The 15636-nt window shown below is 38.8% G+C and overlaps 1 protein-coding gene across 4 annotated transcripts in view; it reads right to left on the bottom strand.

The window, feature by feature from the left end:
• The window catches only part of NPAS3 (neuronal PAS domain protein 3), an 842887-nt gene that overhangs the window by 413319 nt on the left and 413932 nt on the right, over positions 1-15636 (bottom strand). For all 4 annotated transcript variants that reach the window (XM_032798433.2, XM_032798434.2, XM_075065506.1 and 1 more), the window contains one exon: positions 8584-8666. In XM_032798433.2, coding sequence (XP_032654324.1) covers positions 8584-8666 — 83 coding nt within the window. The remainder of the gene's footprint in view (positions 1-8583; positions 8667-15636) is intronic.

Here is a 15636-nt window from a genome sequence, read left to right as displayed (position 1 = left end):
ATTTGTATCTGTACAGATTCTTTCCGCCCAGTTGGAAATTTCATTTTCTTCAAATCTGTTTTTACTTGGTTTTTTTAGGGGTTTTTTCCCCTTGGTATGATACTACTCCCTCTCCTTTATGGTGTAATCAGTCTTTCTTGCTGAATAATACTCTAATACTGCATCCCATTCATTATTGTGATCTCATCATTCTTCAGAAAGACCTATTATGCCTAAACTGTGTTTTGTTACCAGGTATTCCAGATTAACTATGTTTGCCTTTAAAGGTTTTTGCATGGGTGTAGAGAAGTTTTTAGTTTTTGCTGACAGGCTATTTTTTCCCCCCTATGCAACTTCTTTCTCTCACAGTCTTACTTTTTGGATTATATCTCTATGAGCTCAACCTATGTCTCCTCCAGCTTCACCTTTGAAAGCTTTGGATATTATTTAAAAAAAGGAACAAGTCTGATAATGGTGAATTATGTGTGACAAATATGAGGGTCTAATTCATAATTAAAATGTATAAAGTAGAGGATGTGTTTTTTGAAATAACTCCCCTTTGGAGGCCTATGCCATCTTTAATCCACTTCTCCAATCTACCTTGTCACCTGTGTATTCCATTTTATCACACAAGGCATGCCTCTTAACTGCCAAAACACTGTTAGAGCCCATTTCATTAACTGGTTTAAATGACAACAACCCTCATCCCTTGAATTCCATTTTATTTTAACAAGTGATATATAACTTCAATCTGTCATGTTGAATGTCAACAGTTAATGACTGCCCTGCACCTTTAAGCGGGGGTGGGGGTATTTGGCTGGCTGGCTGAAGGGAACAGTGCTTTATGACTTGGGGGGCAGAGAAGGGGGAGAGATGAAAACTACTGAGGTGTTCGTTAAAGAATAGGGGGCGGTTCGTCACTCCACTCTTATAGCCCACTTAAACCCTCCTAGGAGAGGGTGTGGATGGTAAGGTCCCAGCAATGGATTTGCTTGAGTTCCTGGATGGAAAAAGAGGGGGAGCTGGTGAAAGCCCCCCCACCCTCAGGTAATTAGGGAATAAACATGGGGTTACCTCTACTGTACACTTTTATCTGCTGGGTAATCCCAGACATCTAATAATAAAGTTTCAACCTGATTAAACCCATGTCAAATGTGTCCTGTCCTTCTTTCGGTATAGCCAGACAATCATTCTACAGTCATTCTACTTCCTCACTCTCCTTTCCTTCAGCATGTCCAAAACTCTCCCCCAAATGTTTAATAAGTGTGACTAAAATTTTGTACACTTCACCACGTTTCTTCCCTATGCCAACAGAGATCTGTTAACAACCTGTCCCCTTAATCCAGCACAACTCTACAAGAAACTGAACTGTCACCTTTTATACTTACATATTGCACCACTGACATCATTAGCAATTGTCACTTCTTGTCCACACATTTCCAAGCCAGCAGTAGACTCTTTTCAGTTAATATCCTTTCTAGACTGGCATAATCATCTATATATTCCAGGACTACCACCTGCTGCTTCCTCACCTTTAGTCTCATGTCACTGTTGCTATCCTGACCGGTGTTGTACAGAGTTCACTTCATTATATAATACGTAAAGTTGTCGAAAACTGTACATGAGAAGAGGAATCTTTTCCCTAAAATTTTACAGCACTCCAACACTTTACAATCTGTTTCTCCTCTCTTCCAAGTCTCAGGTCAGGTAGGGCCTTGTGCCCTAATAAGAATCTCTGAGAAGACTGGAAATGTGCCCTGCCACCCATCGAGCTCCAAGATCACCTATGCACTTGATGCCAATGTATATGTGTTTTTGTACTGAAAATGAATAACCCTGTAGTATGTGATATCAATTTTAAAACTCCCCAAACTTTTACAATACTTAAACATTTGTGGCTGAACAAAAATTAACTGCTTCGTATTGTCTTATTCAATAATGATCATTCATTCTGTTTTGCCAGTTTTAACTCTTAGCAGTCTTCCTACTCACATGGCTAAATAGAGCTGCTTGTTTCTACCCAAAGGAAGCATTTTTTGTTTCCAAACTACATTATTAACTATGTGCAACTCCTGTACCATCTTTCATCACCTGAAAAATGTAGAAGACCTGCTCCACTCCCTGATCTTTCTTCTGACTTTAACCGGTAAAGAGCCACAGGTTTTGCACAAACTAAATTGGTTACACACCCAATACGTGTTTACAATGGATGAAAAACTTTACCAGCTTAATCTCCAGTTAATCTGTTACCTTCAAGACATTTTCTTAGTCATGAGAACAAATAAATGTGTCATTATCTTGTTACACTGTTGGTGATTATTATAAATAAATATCAATATATTTAAAATGTTATAACATATTGTAGTGAGAACATTTAGTGAGCTCTTTCCACCTTTTGAATCTACCATGTTTGATGGATGTCACTGTGCTCCTATTGGTGCAATAACAATGCTGCAAAAATAGGAAGAGAAATGGAAGACCAAGGCCTATTACCATATGCAGAAAACTCTCTGGTGATCTGGTTGTTTCCTATAAATTCTATACAGCTTTCTTCCTTTGTGTATATAATGGCACATGTTTCTACAACAGGACAAAAGATGTTAAATCCTTTGGAAGTAGAGAGGAAATTTTTTTCTAACAACAGTTTTCAATTATAATTGCAATAGATCTGATTAAATATGAAAAAAAATCTGATAAATCATTCAGTTTGTTACTATTCATGCTTCTATATTATTGATGTTAGTGAGTATTCTGAGAACTGCTGGCCATTCATGAAAGTGTAAATGAATCCCAACAGCTTCACAATATTTAGCCCAAATGAATATTTACCCCAAAATTCATAATATAAGTTTGTTACTTATTATTACTTATTTATTTTTTCTCCTGTTTAAAATGTCTCAATCAACCAATCAGGATGTAGAAACAAGACCATAAGTAAAATTTCCCAAAGGACCTTAGTTATACAGGAGGTTAAGTCCCTTTTTCAAAACTGACTTAGATACTTAGGCGCCTCAATCCCATTGTCTTTCAATGCATCTCAGCCTCCTAGGCGCCTAGTCACTTCTGAAAATGGGACTTAGCTGCTTTTGAAAATGTTATCCTACATGACTTGAGTGAGCAACTACACAGTATGAATAACAAAAAGTCAACAGTCACTGTAATTAACTGGCGAAAAGTTCACAATCAACCCCTGGTCAAAAAACAATTTGTCCAAACTATTTGGTAAATATTTATTAATAGCAACTACACCCAAATGTATCAGGAATAGTTTTTTAGTGATTTTCAAATAGCAAGGAATGTTAAATTCGCACAGGACATTATTCAAAATGAATAACTGGCCAAATCTAATGATCAGTAACCCAGAGTGTCACAAACATTACATTAATATTGTTACATACGACTATTACTGTATTGCATTTATTACAGAGACTAACGTTTATATTCTCTTAACAAATATAAAAAACATTAAGGGGCATTTTTCAAAATTGAAAAGATTTTTCTGGATTGTAAGCATTTTTTTAAGCAAGTATTAAAAGATTTGATTACAAGTGTACCCCTACATTTGTCAACAAACAGAATACATTTAAGAGTCAAGAAAGTACCTTTTATTAGACCCACACAGATTTGTTTGTACTACATTCTCACATACTAGCTGACCAATGGGTTTTCTGGGCATTGTATTTGTGAATCAAGAACAAAACACATATGGCTCTTAGATTCTCCCTGAAAATATGTAATTTAATGCAAGTTGTGTAAAATGTTAGCAGCAGTGCAGCAGACTTCTTATACTCAAGGTGGATTTTTTATTTTTTTTGAGTTTTTAAATGCAGAAAAGCTGAAGAAAACTCAGTGGCCCCAATCCCATGTGAGATCCTATAGAATGGAGTGAAAGAAGAGTAAACCTCCACTTAAGAATTACTTGTGGAAACTTCTCCTCTACCATTTCACCAAAGGATTGGAGTTTCCCTAGCATGCACACAAACACGCCAGATCCCCATCCAATCCACAGGAAACCAGGGACTATGACAAAGATTCCACAGCATCACAAGTCCCAACTAGCTCTGATTTGGTCATTGACAGCGTGGCTCCTTCTAAGCCGTGCTGCCAAGGAGTCACTGGACCAGAAACATCATGAAGATGACCCTTAGAGGAAGGAAAGAGGAATTTTCAGCTCTGATGGTGAGGCATAATCTAAAGTGGATTTCTGTTTTTCTGATTTTTTCAAGAGTGGCATGAGGATAATGTACAAATCCCCCAAGACCACCTTCTGTAAGCCCTGAGGAAAGGAGAAAAAGCTGTTGAGAAAGTAGCTGAGCCCTTTTTCAGCACAGGATGGAGAAATCAGTACAATCCCACTCCACCTGCAAATCATGGGGGCATGACCGGGCTCACTGTTATAGTGTTATTAGTTGGTTCTGGGGATTGTCACTGGGATTTTGAGCTCTTTCACTCCTTGTTCATTGGCTCAAATCCAGCTAAGGCCTATAATGGCCCAGAAGTTGGCTAAGTGGTTTTTATTGTCCTACAGGAACTGAGCTGGTGTTCTCAATCCACTTCCTTGTGAACAACTCCACATGACATAAAGCACCATCCAAACTGGCACCATGATAAAGTCCACAAATAAAATGAAGATTTAGTGGACATGGAAACTTGAATAGTTTTCTGAGTGAAAGGGATGGTGCATAAGAAATTGAGTAGAAGTACACTAGTAGGGCAGTTTGTATAATCTAACACAACCACTGCATGTGCAATTGTGTATGGTAATTTAATGCACCATTAAAAAACTACAGTTGCTGACCAGTCAGTCAGGCACTTTCACAGCACTGACTTCAATTTTTAAAAATTACTGCTCTTATATATACAGGAGTACACAGTCAGTAAGAATCACTGCAATTTAGATACAAAGTTGCTGTTGTTATTGTTAATGGAATATTTCATTCCAAATCTTATATTTAAAGCTTACTGCAGAGTGTCTAATACTAAATATATCTACTTTGATAGGAGTTTGGCATAAAAAAAAACAATAAAACAAAACACATATTTAAGAACTTATCTAAATTTTTACTAAAAATACTGTAAACTTTACTTTCAATTGTTTTACAGTTCAAATCCTAAGGTGTGTTCTTTTTTGTTCAAGAAATTTTAAAAGCAACTAATTTAAATATGCAAAATTATCTTGAGTTGTTCATACGTGAACTTAAAAGCCGTGCAACACAGGAAAATTAAGTAATTATGCCTCCAAGTTATTTACTGCAATTAAGCTCATTTATCATATGCAAATTAGTGCAAACTGGTCTCATTAGTTACTAAATTACTCAATATGAGCTGAACAATGTAGCACTCCAGTTTGTAATGAAAAATCCCTGTAGAGGCAAGCAGTATCAATTAAGCTAATTTGCATATGCAAATATATTCACTAACTTTCCCTTTTCTCTATATTTAGTTCTACATTTCCTGATCATTCTTGATTATATAAAGAATATGGGGTCACTGACCCCTTTTCTTTATCCTCAATAGTTAAGAAATTAAAGAAAGTATCAAGAGATGTAAACTGACCGTATTCATCTTAACTTTTAAGTCTTGCTTGAACTAAAGTTTGCCAGTAAGAGATAACAGAAATCAACATTTTTTCATTGAACTTATAATGAAGCAAAAAATACACCACAGAGGTAAAATTAAAGATATTTTTCATTGCAGCCTAGCCTCATTATAAAGCTACTCTCATGCATAAGATGAATGTGGAGTATAATGAAGTCTTGCTAATAATTAATGGGCAACTCTAATTATCTGGTTTCTCTTTTATTCAAGGCATTCCCACTATTTCTCCATCCAGGTGTTTTAATTGGATAATGTCTGAAAGCTTCTTTTCTGATTGTGGGGCTACTGCTATAATAATATTTGGGGTATTTCCTTTTTTTTCCATGAGCACATTGTGCGTAGTTTCTTTTGGTCATAAACCTACCGTGGGAATCATCTCTTCAGTATGATATACTGCAATTGGCTGCGGCTTGGAAATTTTTGACACGATTGACTGAGAGTGCTTGCTTGCAGAATCAAGATTTAAAATGTCACAAGATGTTGCTCCATTTCTATTTTTATAACATCACTATAAACAAACTATGTCCACTTTTTAAAAATATACTATATTGTGGTTCTCGTGTGTCCATCAATACATTTTGAAATAACAAAAGTATTAGAAAAAGTCTCTTTAATTTCTGAATTTACCTTTAGCCAGGACTTTAAAATATTAATTATGAAGAGCACTGAACAGATTACCTATTAATCCAGCTTTCTTAGCTCACAGATTCTGAAAAATATGGGTACTCCTGCAATACAGTACCTTTTGCAGGTTGGCACATATTTCTCTGTTCATCTCTCGCTCTCTCTCTCAAATAACACTTACCACAGTACTGTTTTGAATGTCATTTCTAGAAGTAGTGCCCACCAAAGCAATATTTGTTAGAGCAGCATTCCATTGGAGGAGACTCTAGTTGGATCTGTGACATCTTACTAGTATTCTGACCTTCTGGAGTGCTTTTCCAATGACATCACAAGGTGCTTCTACCAATGACATCACAAGGTGATAGTCTGAGATTCCTGCAGCTACTGTATTTCAATTCTTTCCCTATACTCTCTTACTGAGTGTTGTTTTATACGTTTTAGCCTGCTAAAGCGAGACAAGATTTTTAACATATTATGACTAACTTACATCCATTATAAGTTCATTGCGCTCTTTATCCATCATCCACAATCTATTCTCTTTTAAATGTCACCCTAGAACTTTCTTTTATCAATTCTGCTGAAGATTAATGGAAGCAATTTGGAGAGACCAACACCCTCTTTGAAAAGGCCACACCTCAACAGATATTCAATATGGAATTTATGGTGACTCAGACTGAAAACCATCAACTCCATACGCTGTAGTGATTTTTTGCTATCCGTCTGATAGCTCTTACATCTTCTATGTATTAGTTGGGGGGGAAATCCAAAATAAAAAGGAAATTTGCTTTAAGAAGATAAAAAAATGATGAAAGCTTCTTAGCCATTCCATGAATGAAAAATTTACATTCCAAATAGCTAATAAGGTTGTAGTGTGATAGACCTTAAATAACTGAATGAATTGTATGCATATGATAAGGTCATGATAAACATCTGGACTAAAACTGGATACAAATCAATTTCAATGTGATTTTATCTGGGTATTACTGGTAATACACATTGTAAAAAGCGTACCTTTACGTACACAGTATGTATTTATATATTCATAGCAGCTTGCTGACAAATTACACAAACTCAAACATCACAAAACTGCTGCCAATTTATTCTAATTTTGTATTGTTGTTACATCTGTGAGAAAGCACAACCACATTTGTGTCTATTATGCAAAACTCAGTAGTGCACATTTACCATCTTTGGTACAGTAACCATTACATAAGTATTTGCTTACAGCACTAAAACCTTGAACCTAGACCTCTACCAAGGACATACAAATAATTAAATCACTTAATTCATAATTTTTGCACTTAAGGGAAATTCATTCCAGTGGTAAATTTTACATTTCGCTAGAATTATCTTTGTTACCATTTTACATTTAGCTAACTGCAAAAAGGTATGAAAACCTGGAGATTATCCATAGCTCCTTTGAAAGCTACAGCTGTGGTAGTACCAAAAAATACCTCTCAATTGTTTCAGATGAAGTGGAATATTTCTCATTATAGTATTCTAACTTGCCTCTCTTGCATATCAAAAGACAGTATTCCATGCTGCATACTTGGATTGAGAAGCAGAAATTTCTGCTAAAGAACAGCAGTTATTTAGTGCTGCAGTTAGAAAAGACCATATGCACAGCAGGTTTCTTATTTCCATAAGGTTTTTTGTTTGTTTTTTTAGTCTACATTGACAAAACACTCCTCATTTTGTTGCTGTTGCCTTTGTTACCTGCTTCTACTCTATCTCTGACAACTAAAACCTAAAAAATATTTTGTGGAATCACCAAGCCCTGACAAAACAAAACACATAATGTACATGAATGTCTCTATCAAGTCATTTCTGTTCAATCTAATCTTTTTCACATATACCTACTGTACGGTGTCATAAAATGCTTTGGGAAAAATCAAATTATTCATATCTCAGTTACTACTAAGACCTGGAAGACATGCTGTTATTTCTTCTCTATGAAGATTTTTATAATTTGCATTGTTAGAGTCATGACAATTGTGGGTAGGGGAAGGGAAATGGTGCTTGTAAACTAAAATGAGAAAAGAAAATCTAAATCTGAACAGGGCACTTACAAAAATCAAATGAGTTACACAAAATGGTGTTTGATACACACACAAACACACACAGTATATCTGTGAGCAACAGTTACTGCACAGTCCAATATAACTACATAGCGTGATTCATCTAAATTATTACAGCACAAAGAGTATTTGCCCTCCCTGTCTCATTAAATTTCTCTCATTCGTAGACTTTCTAAAAAGAAAAAATTGGAATCTGTAAAAAAATCTCATAAATGTAAGCCCTGATTACAACATAATAATAATTGGCAGAAATATTGTTACTGTCTAGTTATCTTGATTATTTTGGTAAAGCCATTATTTTTACCTGTAAAATGTGACTTCCCAAATGTGATTCAAATACTTCAATGGCAAGGGCACTGGGGCTTCTCCTGCGCTGGGCACCTATAACTGAATAAAAAACAATTATGTTCCAATGTCTGCACATTCAGTCATGCTATATCCCTAATTACACCACTGGAAAGATATTATAGACACGGACTCTTGCATTAGTGTTAGTTACAACTTTGCCTTGTACCATAGTAAGTAAAATCACGGGATAACTTCCAGTGACTTGAAATTTGTGGCACAATATTATTCTTTTCAAAGCTGTTGAAGTGCCTGGGAACTATGAAAATGAACATGCAGTACTAATGGTTCTCAACTTGTGGCCCAATCAGCACACAGCTACAGGCCATATGACATCCTCAAGGCCATGCAGGTAGTATCTATATATTGTGTGGATGTGGCCCACATAACACACAGAGAGCTGGTAAATAGAATGAGAGCCACCCAGCTATACAAGTATGGCCCAAGTCCCAACAGAAGTTTCTTTGTTCATATTGCTGAGCCTATGGACCAGGTTTGGTAAACAAAATGAGAAATATTAAAGTAGAAGATGCTAAATATAACGTGTGTGCACCCGAATGTGCAGACAAAAACCAAAAATTACTCCATAATTGTAAAGATAAGAAAGATGTCTTTCTGAACATGCTACCTCCTTCCTTTGGAAGTGGACTGAAGTGTCTGAAAAAGTCACCATTTGCAAATAACTTCCTTTCCACGATATCTGAGGCATCAAAACTATTTCCTATTGTAAGTATAAAAAAATATTGCAATATCCCAGATACCAAGGTAACTGCTGTGTCTTCAAACAGCAATCTCCATACTATTTGTTAAAATAAATAGCTTTAAAAATAGAAAGGGAGTAACTTGCAGTTACGTTTTCAAAGGCAATGATGACTAAAATAAGAGAAAAAAATCAAGAAATCACACACTAGAACTTTCATTAATCTCTACTTCATATGGTGTGCCAGGGACAAGAAGACAGTAATAGATGCCTAAACACAGCCAAGCAGGGGAGAAAGTAACCTACTGTGGATACTGAGTTTTTTGTTTTAGGCCTAGATTGTGTCTAGCTTTGCTTGGGAGAATGGGGGACAAGGGAGGTGGGAAGACGGAAGATGGTTTAAGGAGACTCCCCTCTCCCTTGCAGAGGGCCGACATATTCACCTCTAAGACCCTGCTGGAACAGTGCCCCTGGAGCGCAAGAGGCAGTGTTGCATCTCTACACACCACAGTGCCTAGAAACATAATCTAACTCAATGTATTTAGCCAAGGAAGTTCAGTGGTAAAATCTGTAATAGGTAACAACAAATATAGAGTACTAGACCAACAGAGTAGTCCAAAGCTGTTACTGAACAGGCTAACTTGTTAGCAGGCTGATTATCAATTGCCCAATACAAACTAATTTTAGAGCAACAATTTGTAGGAGTCTTCTGTGACATCAGCTGCCAAATATGATATCTGCACACAAAGGTATAGGTCAAGTAATGACAGGGATGTTGACTTATAAGTGTAATGTCACCCCTTACTGATGCTTCATGTAATTTCCTTGCAGGAAATTCTAAACTATTTATACTAGAACACAAGTGACTTCACTGTTAATATATTCATGCAACAGCCTGTAACAGTTACAAATGGTAACTGCTCCAGACCTAATCTTTCCAACAATTTACTTTTGGTTTTCACTCCACAAACTGACCCCACTTCTCTGACCCTAATAGTTTTGCTCATCAGTGCTTTTGTCTCTCCTTTTCCCATAGTCACATGAATGCCTGTAATATGCAGGATTTTGATCAAGTATACGATTTAGGGACAAAATTCAAAGCACTGTCAATTCTTTAGGATTACTGCAGTCTGCAAATGAAGTGGTCTTCTTTCCCTACTCATGGCTTTTATTCTTTAACTCCTCCCCCAGTCCTCCACACACAGGCTCATATTTAGAGATGATTCCCTCCATCTAGTTTGCCCTACCCTCTGAAATGCCCTGAGCAGTTAGTGTGAATAGGATGTGCAGCCATGTTTATTAGGGAAACTTTAGCTTTAATTATAGCTAGAGTAAAATACACAGCATTGTAAAGGTTATCAGTGTTCTCATTATGATTACTATCAGTACATACTGCACACAATACAGCCATTTCATGTATGGTTTACCAGAAACCAAGTTGGAAAAAATCTACAGGTGTTCCTTAAGCATTGTTTCTTCTTTTTATATGATCATTGTTTTAAACAAACAAACAAAACTTAACTGGTTCTCTTTCTTTCAACTAGACTGTGATTTATTTTTCACACCAAGCCTAAAGACATCACCACTCAGATATTTTTTTCTGATTAATGTTCTATCTCTATACACCACTCCCTAAAATCCACTGGCATATTTTTAAATGTAGCTGATTTACTGATTATTGCTTCCAGTTCTACAGTGTTAATTGCGCATGATCGTTGTTCAGTATGCGAATGACATAACTTGAATAAGGTCTATGGATATGATCAAACAGAAATCAGTAAATGATACCTGCATGTGGAGTTTTAAAGCAATGTCTGTGATGTAGAAGCCTTTTTACTAATAGCTCATCTGTCCTTTTGCACTTTAGACCCTTTCAGTTTCAAAGTTCAAATTATAATACTCCAATATAAGTGAGCTGATGTCAGAAAATGCATACTGGACTGGATAACAATACCTTTAATACCTGTCAATCAAATCCACTAAAAATCTACACATGTGTCTTGGTACATGGTATCCATATACATAAATATCTTGTAAGAGTTTCATGCTATTCAGTTCTGTGTCATTTTTATGGCACTGGAACGCCTCTTGATTTATGTGTTTTGCTCTTATGCAGGTGATGTGGGCCTGTAATGACAGTTCCTAATTTTACAACCAACATAAATATGTTAAACAGGATACCATTATGGCCTCTGGTAGCCAAGCTCCAATGCTAGCATTATTGGTAACTGAACAGATCTTAAATATGTACTTCTTAACTTGCAGTTTATTTTTTCTTTGTACCCTCACTATCATATTTGGCATTTTGAGGAACGAGACAATAATGTTTTGATAATTCCAGAACATAAAATACAATCTGATTTTCCTCACTGTTCTGCTTTCATTGCCTCAATATTTTACTTTTTCCAGCCTCAAGCAGTTGATTTCATGCTGTTCATCTGCATCACAAAAATAATATTTTAGAATACCAGGGTATATCAGATTGGAACATTTCAGAAACATGACAGGTTTCTTATGCAATTTGGCAGCTCCGTTAACAGAGTAGACTCACGTGCTGAATGGGTCATTTATTAAATCCAGTAAAGAGCCTTATTCCCTTTATCTGATTGCCCAATTTAAAGACGCTACTTTTAAAAATCTACATTAGATATAAGATGCTCAAAGAGCAGAGCAAAATAAAATAATGTATTATGGCTTATATTATAACCTACTACTATGCAGTCATGCAGGTGACTAAGCCATCCTCCACCCACCATGCACAGTCATATAGGGCTTGCTAGGATAGGGAGTCTGGATGCAATCGGGTGAAGCAGACTCTGTGATACCACTATTTCCTATCACAACAAAGCAGACAAGGAAGGACTGGGGTACAAACAGAGAGAAGCAAGAGACTAGATTAAGTTATATTTCCACCCTTCCAATGTTTCAATTGGCAGTGGTGACTAGGTGCCAGGCAGGGAGTATGCTCTGTCTGGTAGCACAACTCACGTGGCATACTTCAGTTGCCTGTCATGGAACACAAGATGAGGGAGAAATGTGACTCAGAGAGGTGCCTCTCTGAGTCACAATTCATTTTTGGAGATCTGATTGTGCCAGTGCAGTTATATGACATCCCATGTTCTGGACTAGAAACAAAGTATTTATCTAGCCCATTATGAATAACATAACAGACAATTGCTTCAGTGAGGTGCAAATCTTACAATAAATAATCTATTTCCATAAACTAGCTACTTACCTATTTTGTGAATGAAATCTAACTGCATCCCCCCCAAGGTTCCCAATGGAAACACTACCATAGAAAGTTTAATTGTTTACCCACATTATCTCATAGAATTTCCAAGAAACCTACAGTCCAAAGGATCTACGATTTCTAAATCAGAGAAACTCAACTGATCATTGAGCTGAGGATCTAGCCCTATATTTTAAAACACTCATAACAGTATCTTATTTTTAACATTTCAAAAACTCACTTGAGCTACAGAATCACAGTTTTTCGATTATTCAAAAGATTTCCAAATTTCACTGTGAAGATTCAAAATGTAAAGTACTTTAGTGCATTCAGGAAATAGAAGCATTTTAACTTGGTTTAGTAAAGCTATTGAAATAATGCTGTACCAACTAACTAGCACAGCAATAAAATACCTGAACAAAATACCTGGCACCAAGGACTACTTATAAAATGCATAATGCAATAAATCGGGGCGGGGCGCGGCGCAAGGGAACTTCACAGCCATCACACACAGTGCACACACAGTAGGGCAGATGGTCAGTCCACTGCCTTTTCCCTTAGCTGAGCCATTCAGGGTGCACTAAAAATAGGTTGACCATATTTCCCGATCCTGAATACGGGACACCTGGTAAAATTACTCATATTCAAGCAAATTCAATGGCAATCAATCAGAACTATGCAGTACGAACGTTCAGATTAACAATAAGTTGACTGAGCCCCTGTTAAAAAGAAATATTGAGTAGTTGGATTCTTAGGGTTCACACAGGGAGAGGTGACACATACACTCTCATAAGTCGTGTGTGTGTGTGTGTGACCGACTGACCCGACCCTCCCTGCCAGCACTCTCTGCTCTTCATGTCTGGCTAGGCCTCTGGGATGGACCCACCTCTCCTGATGCCTTGGGAAGATGCAGTGCCAGGTAACATATGGGGAGCACACAGGGTCATGTGCCCCCTTTCCCCAGATTTGTGCCACGGTTCACACCAGAATGTGGCCAGCAGCAGCCTTTTGGCACTGTGCATGAGGGAAGAGACAGGAGCTGCTTCCACACATGGGGGATGATTTGGCCCGTGTCTTTGCAGAGCTCATCTTCCCCTCTGCCCCCAACTCCCCTTTGGCTGGAAGCAGCTTGTCCTTTCCTACCCGCAAGTGTCAAAAGGCAGCTAACACCTCCAGGCTGATGCTGACCACCGACATAACCGAGACGCTGCTTGTATCCCGGCTACAGCGCAGACACGAAGGGGTTAAGCCCTAAGGATGCATTGTGCACCATGGCCCAGGGACCCTGACTGCTGGGTCTTCAGCGAACCCAGCCAGAAAGGTGGATCAGCAGGAGACGGTGCCTAGGGGACAGAGCAGCCCTGCGCTCCCTGGGGGCAGGAGTGGGGGGCAAGTGAGGAGGGTGCTAAGCTCCTGCCCGGGAGGCTGCTGTGGAGCCTGCAGGATCGGGGCAAGAACAGGCTGGAAATCACTTCCCCCCACCACCACTCCAGAGCTTAGCTGATGGGTGGAGAGGCTTCTCCGTGCCAGCACTGTGCAGAGCTTTGGCACACACAGGGCTTGGCTCCTCCTAGCCAGTGCCCCAGGCTGGAGGGTCTTGGGCTTTCCCGAGGCGCCAGCCCAGCCAGAGGCAGTGTGGGAAGGAAGGAGCTGCTGGCAAGGCTGCTGAGTGAGCTGAGCACTCCAACCAGGGGCTGGTTCTCCACACAGCACTGACAGCAGGACGCACCTCACCAGGGGGGATATGGAGGAACAGGACTGTGTGGTGGTGGTGAAGGGGCAAAGCAGGGTGAAGACAGTGAGAGGGGAAGCATGTAAAGGGTCGATGGGTGGGCAGCAGAGATGACAGATAACCGGCCTGACACCTGCCCGCACTCACCAACCACTGCGGCTCGCAGCCAGTACCAGCCAGACCCGGCACACAGCAGGGGCTATGCTGATGGACCAGCAGGGGGAGCAGCCAGCCCTATGTGCTGCATCTTCGTCCTGCCACCAGCCTAGCGTGCCCACCTCCATTGTCGGCCACTGGACCCCCTTACCTACACATGGCTGATGGGTGGGCGGCTGATGAACAGGAATCCGGCCAACGGCAGGACCCAGCAGTATTGACTGGGCGGGGCGGGGGTGAGACAGAAAATGTGGGACAATTTGCCTGTTTTTAAGAAAAAGTCAGGACAGCTGCAGGAGGGCTTAACTACAGGTCTGTTCCTTTAAAAACCGGATATTTGGTCATCCTAACTAAAGAGGGGACGATATATGTGACAGATATGAAACTGCTCTGTACTCAGTTGTGAATGCTGTATGTTGGTTTGGCTATGGGAATGTTATTTTATGAGCATATGAAACCAAAGGTTTTCTACACTAGGGGCTGGAGATATGCTTCCCATCTGTACAGGCATAATCATAGTACCTTTCATTGATGTAATGTGATAAAAACAGTGGCATAGCCAGAGTAGCACAGGCAATGGCATGGGCTAGCCATGCAGAATACAAACTCAGCTGAACACCATGGATATGACTCAGCATGGGACTACACTGACATGCAAGAGGGAACTTTTAGGTTGTGCCAGTAAAGGGCCATATAGGCCTGTTTGTGCACGACACACTAGTACTGACTAAAGTTTACAGCCCTCTGGTACAGACTTACAGCCCTTAGTTAGCTTTCGTCATAAGGAAAAAAAAAACATTGGCTGTAGACAGCCCTGACTGTTCATACTTAAGCAGACAATATAGGCATTAATGCCTTTAAAGTTTGCCTCTAATAATGTGGAATCAGTAGTCCGACTGGACCCATAGAATGGGAGGAAAGATGCCAACTTGAAATCTCATGGCCTTTCAGGTAGGAAGTCTAAAACAAAGTGCCTGGAAGCAGTGGCGGATTAAAATCTTAAGCGAATCCACATGTTCCATAGAATCGCTATGGATAGAAATTTCATGCTCTAATAAAAATATAACATTAGGGATCTATTATCGACCACCTGACCAGGACAGTAATAGTGATGATGAAATGCTAAGGGAAATCAGAGAGGCTATCAAAATTAAGAACCCAATAATAGTGGGGGATTTCAATTATCCCCATATTG

The sequence above is a fragment of the Chelonoidis abingdonii genome, chromosome 4 (assembly GCF_003597395.2).
Source record: "Chelonoidis abingdonii isolate Lonesome George chromosome 4, CheloAbing_2.0, whole genome shotgun sequence".
In the NCBI taxonomy this organism is placed as follows: domain Eukaryota; kingdom Metazoa; phylum Chordata; order Testudines; family Testudinidae; genus Chelonoidis; species Chelonoidis abingdonii.
Note: the sequence above shows the minus strand (reverse complement) of the source record. Positions and strands in the feature narration are given on the sequence as shown.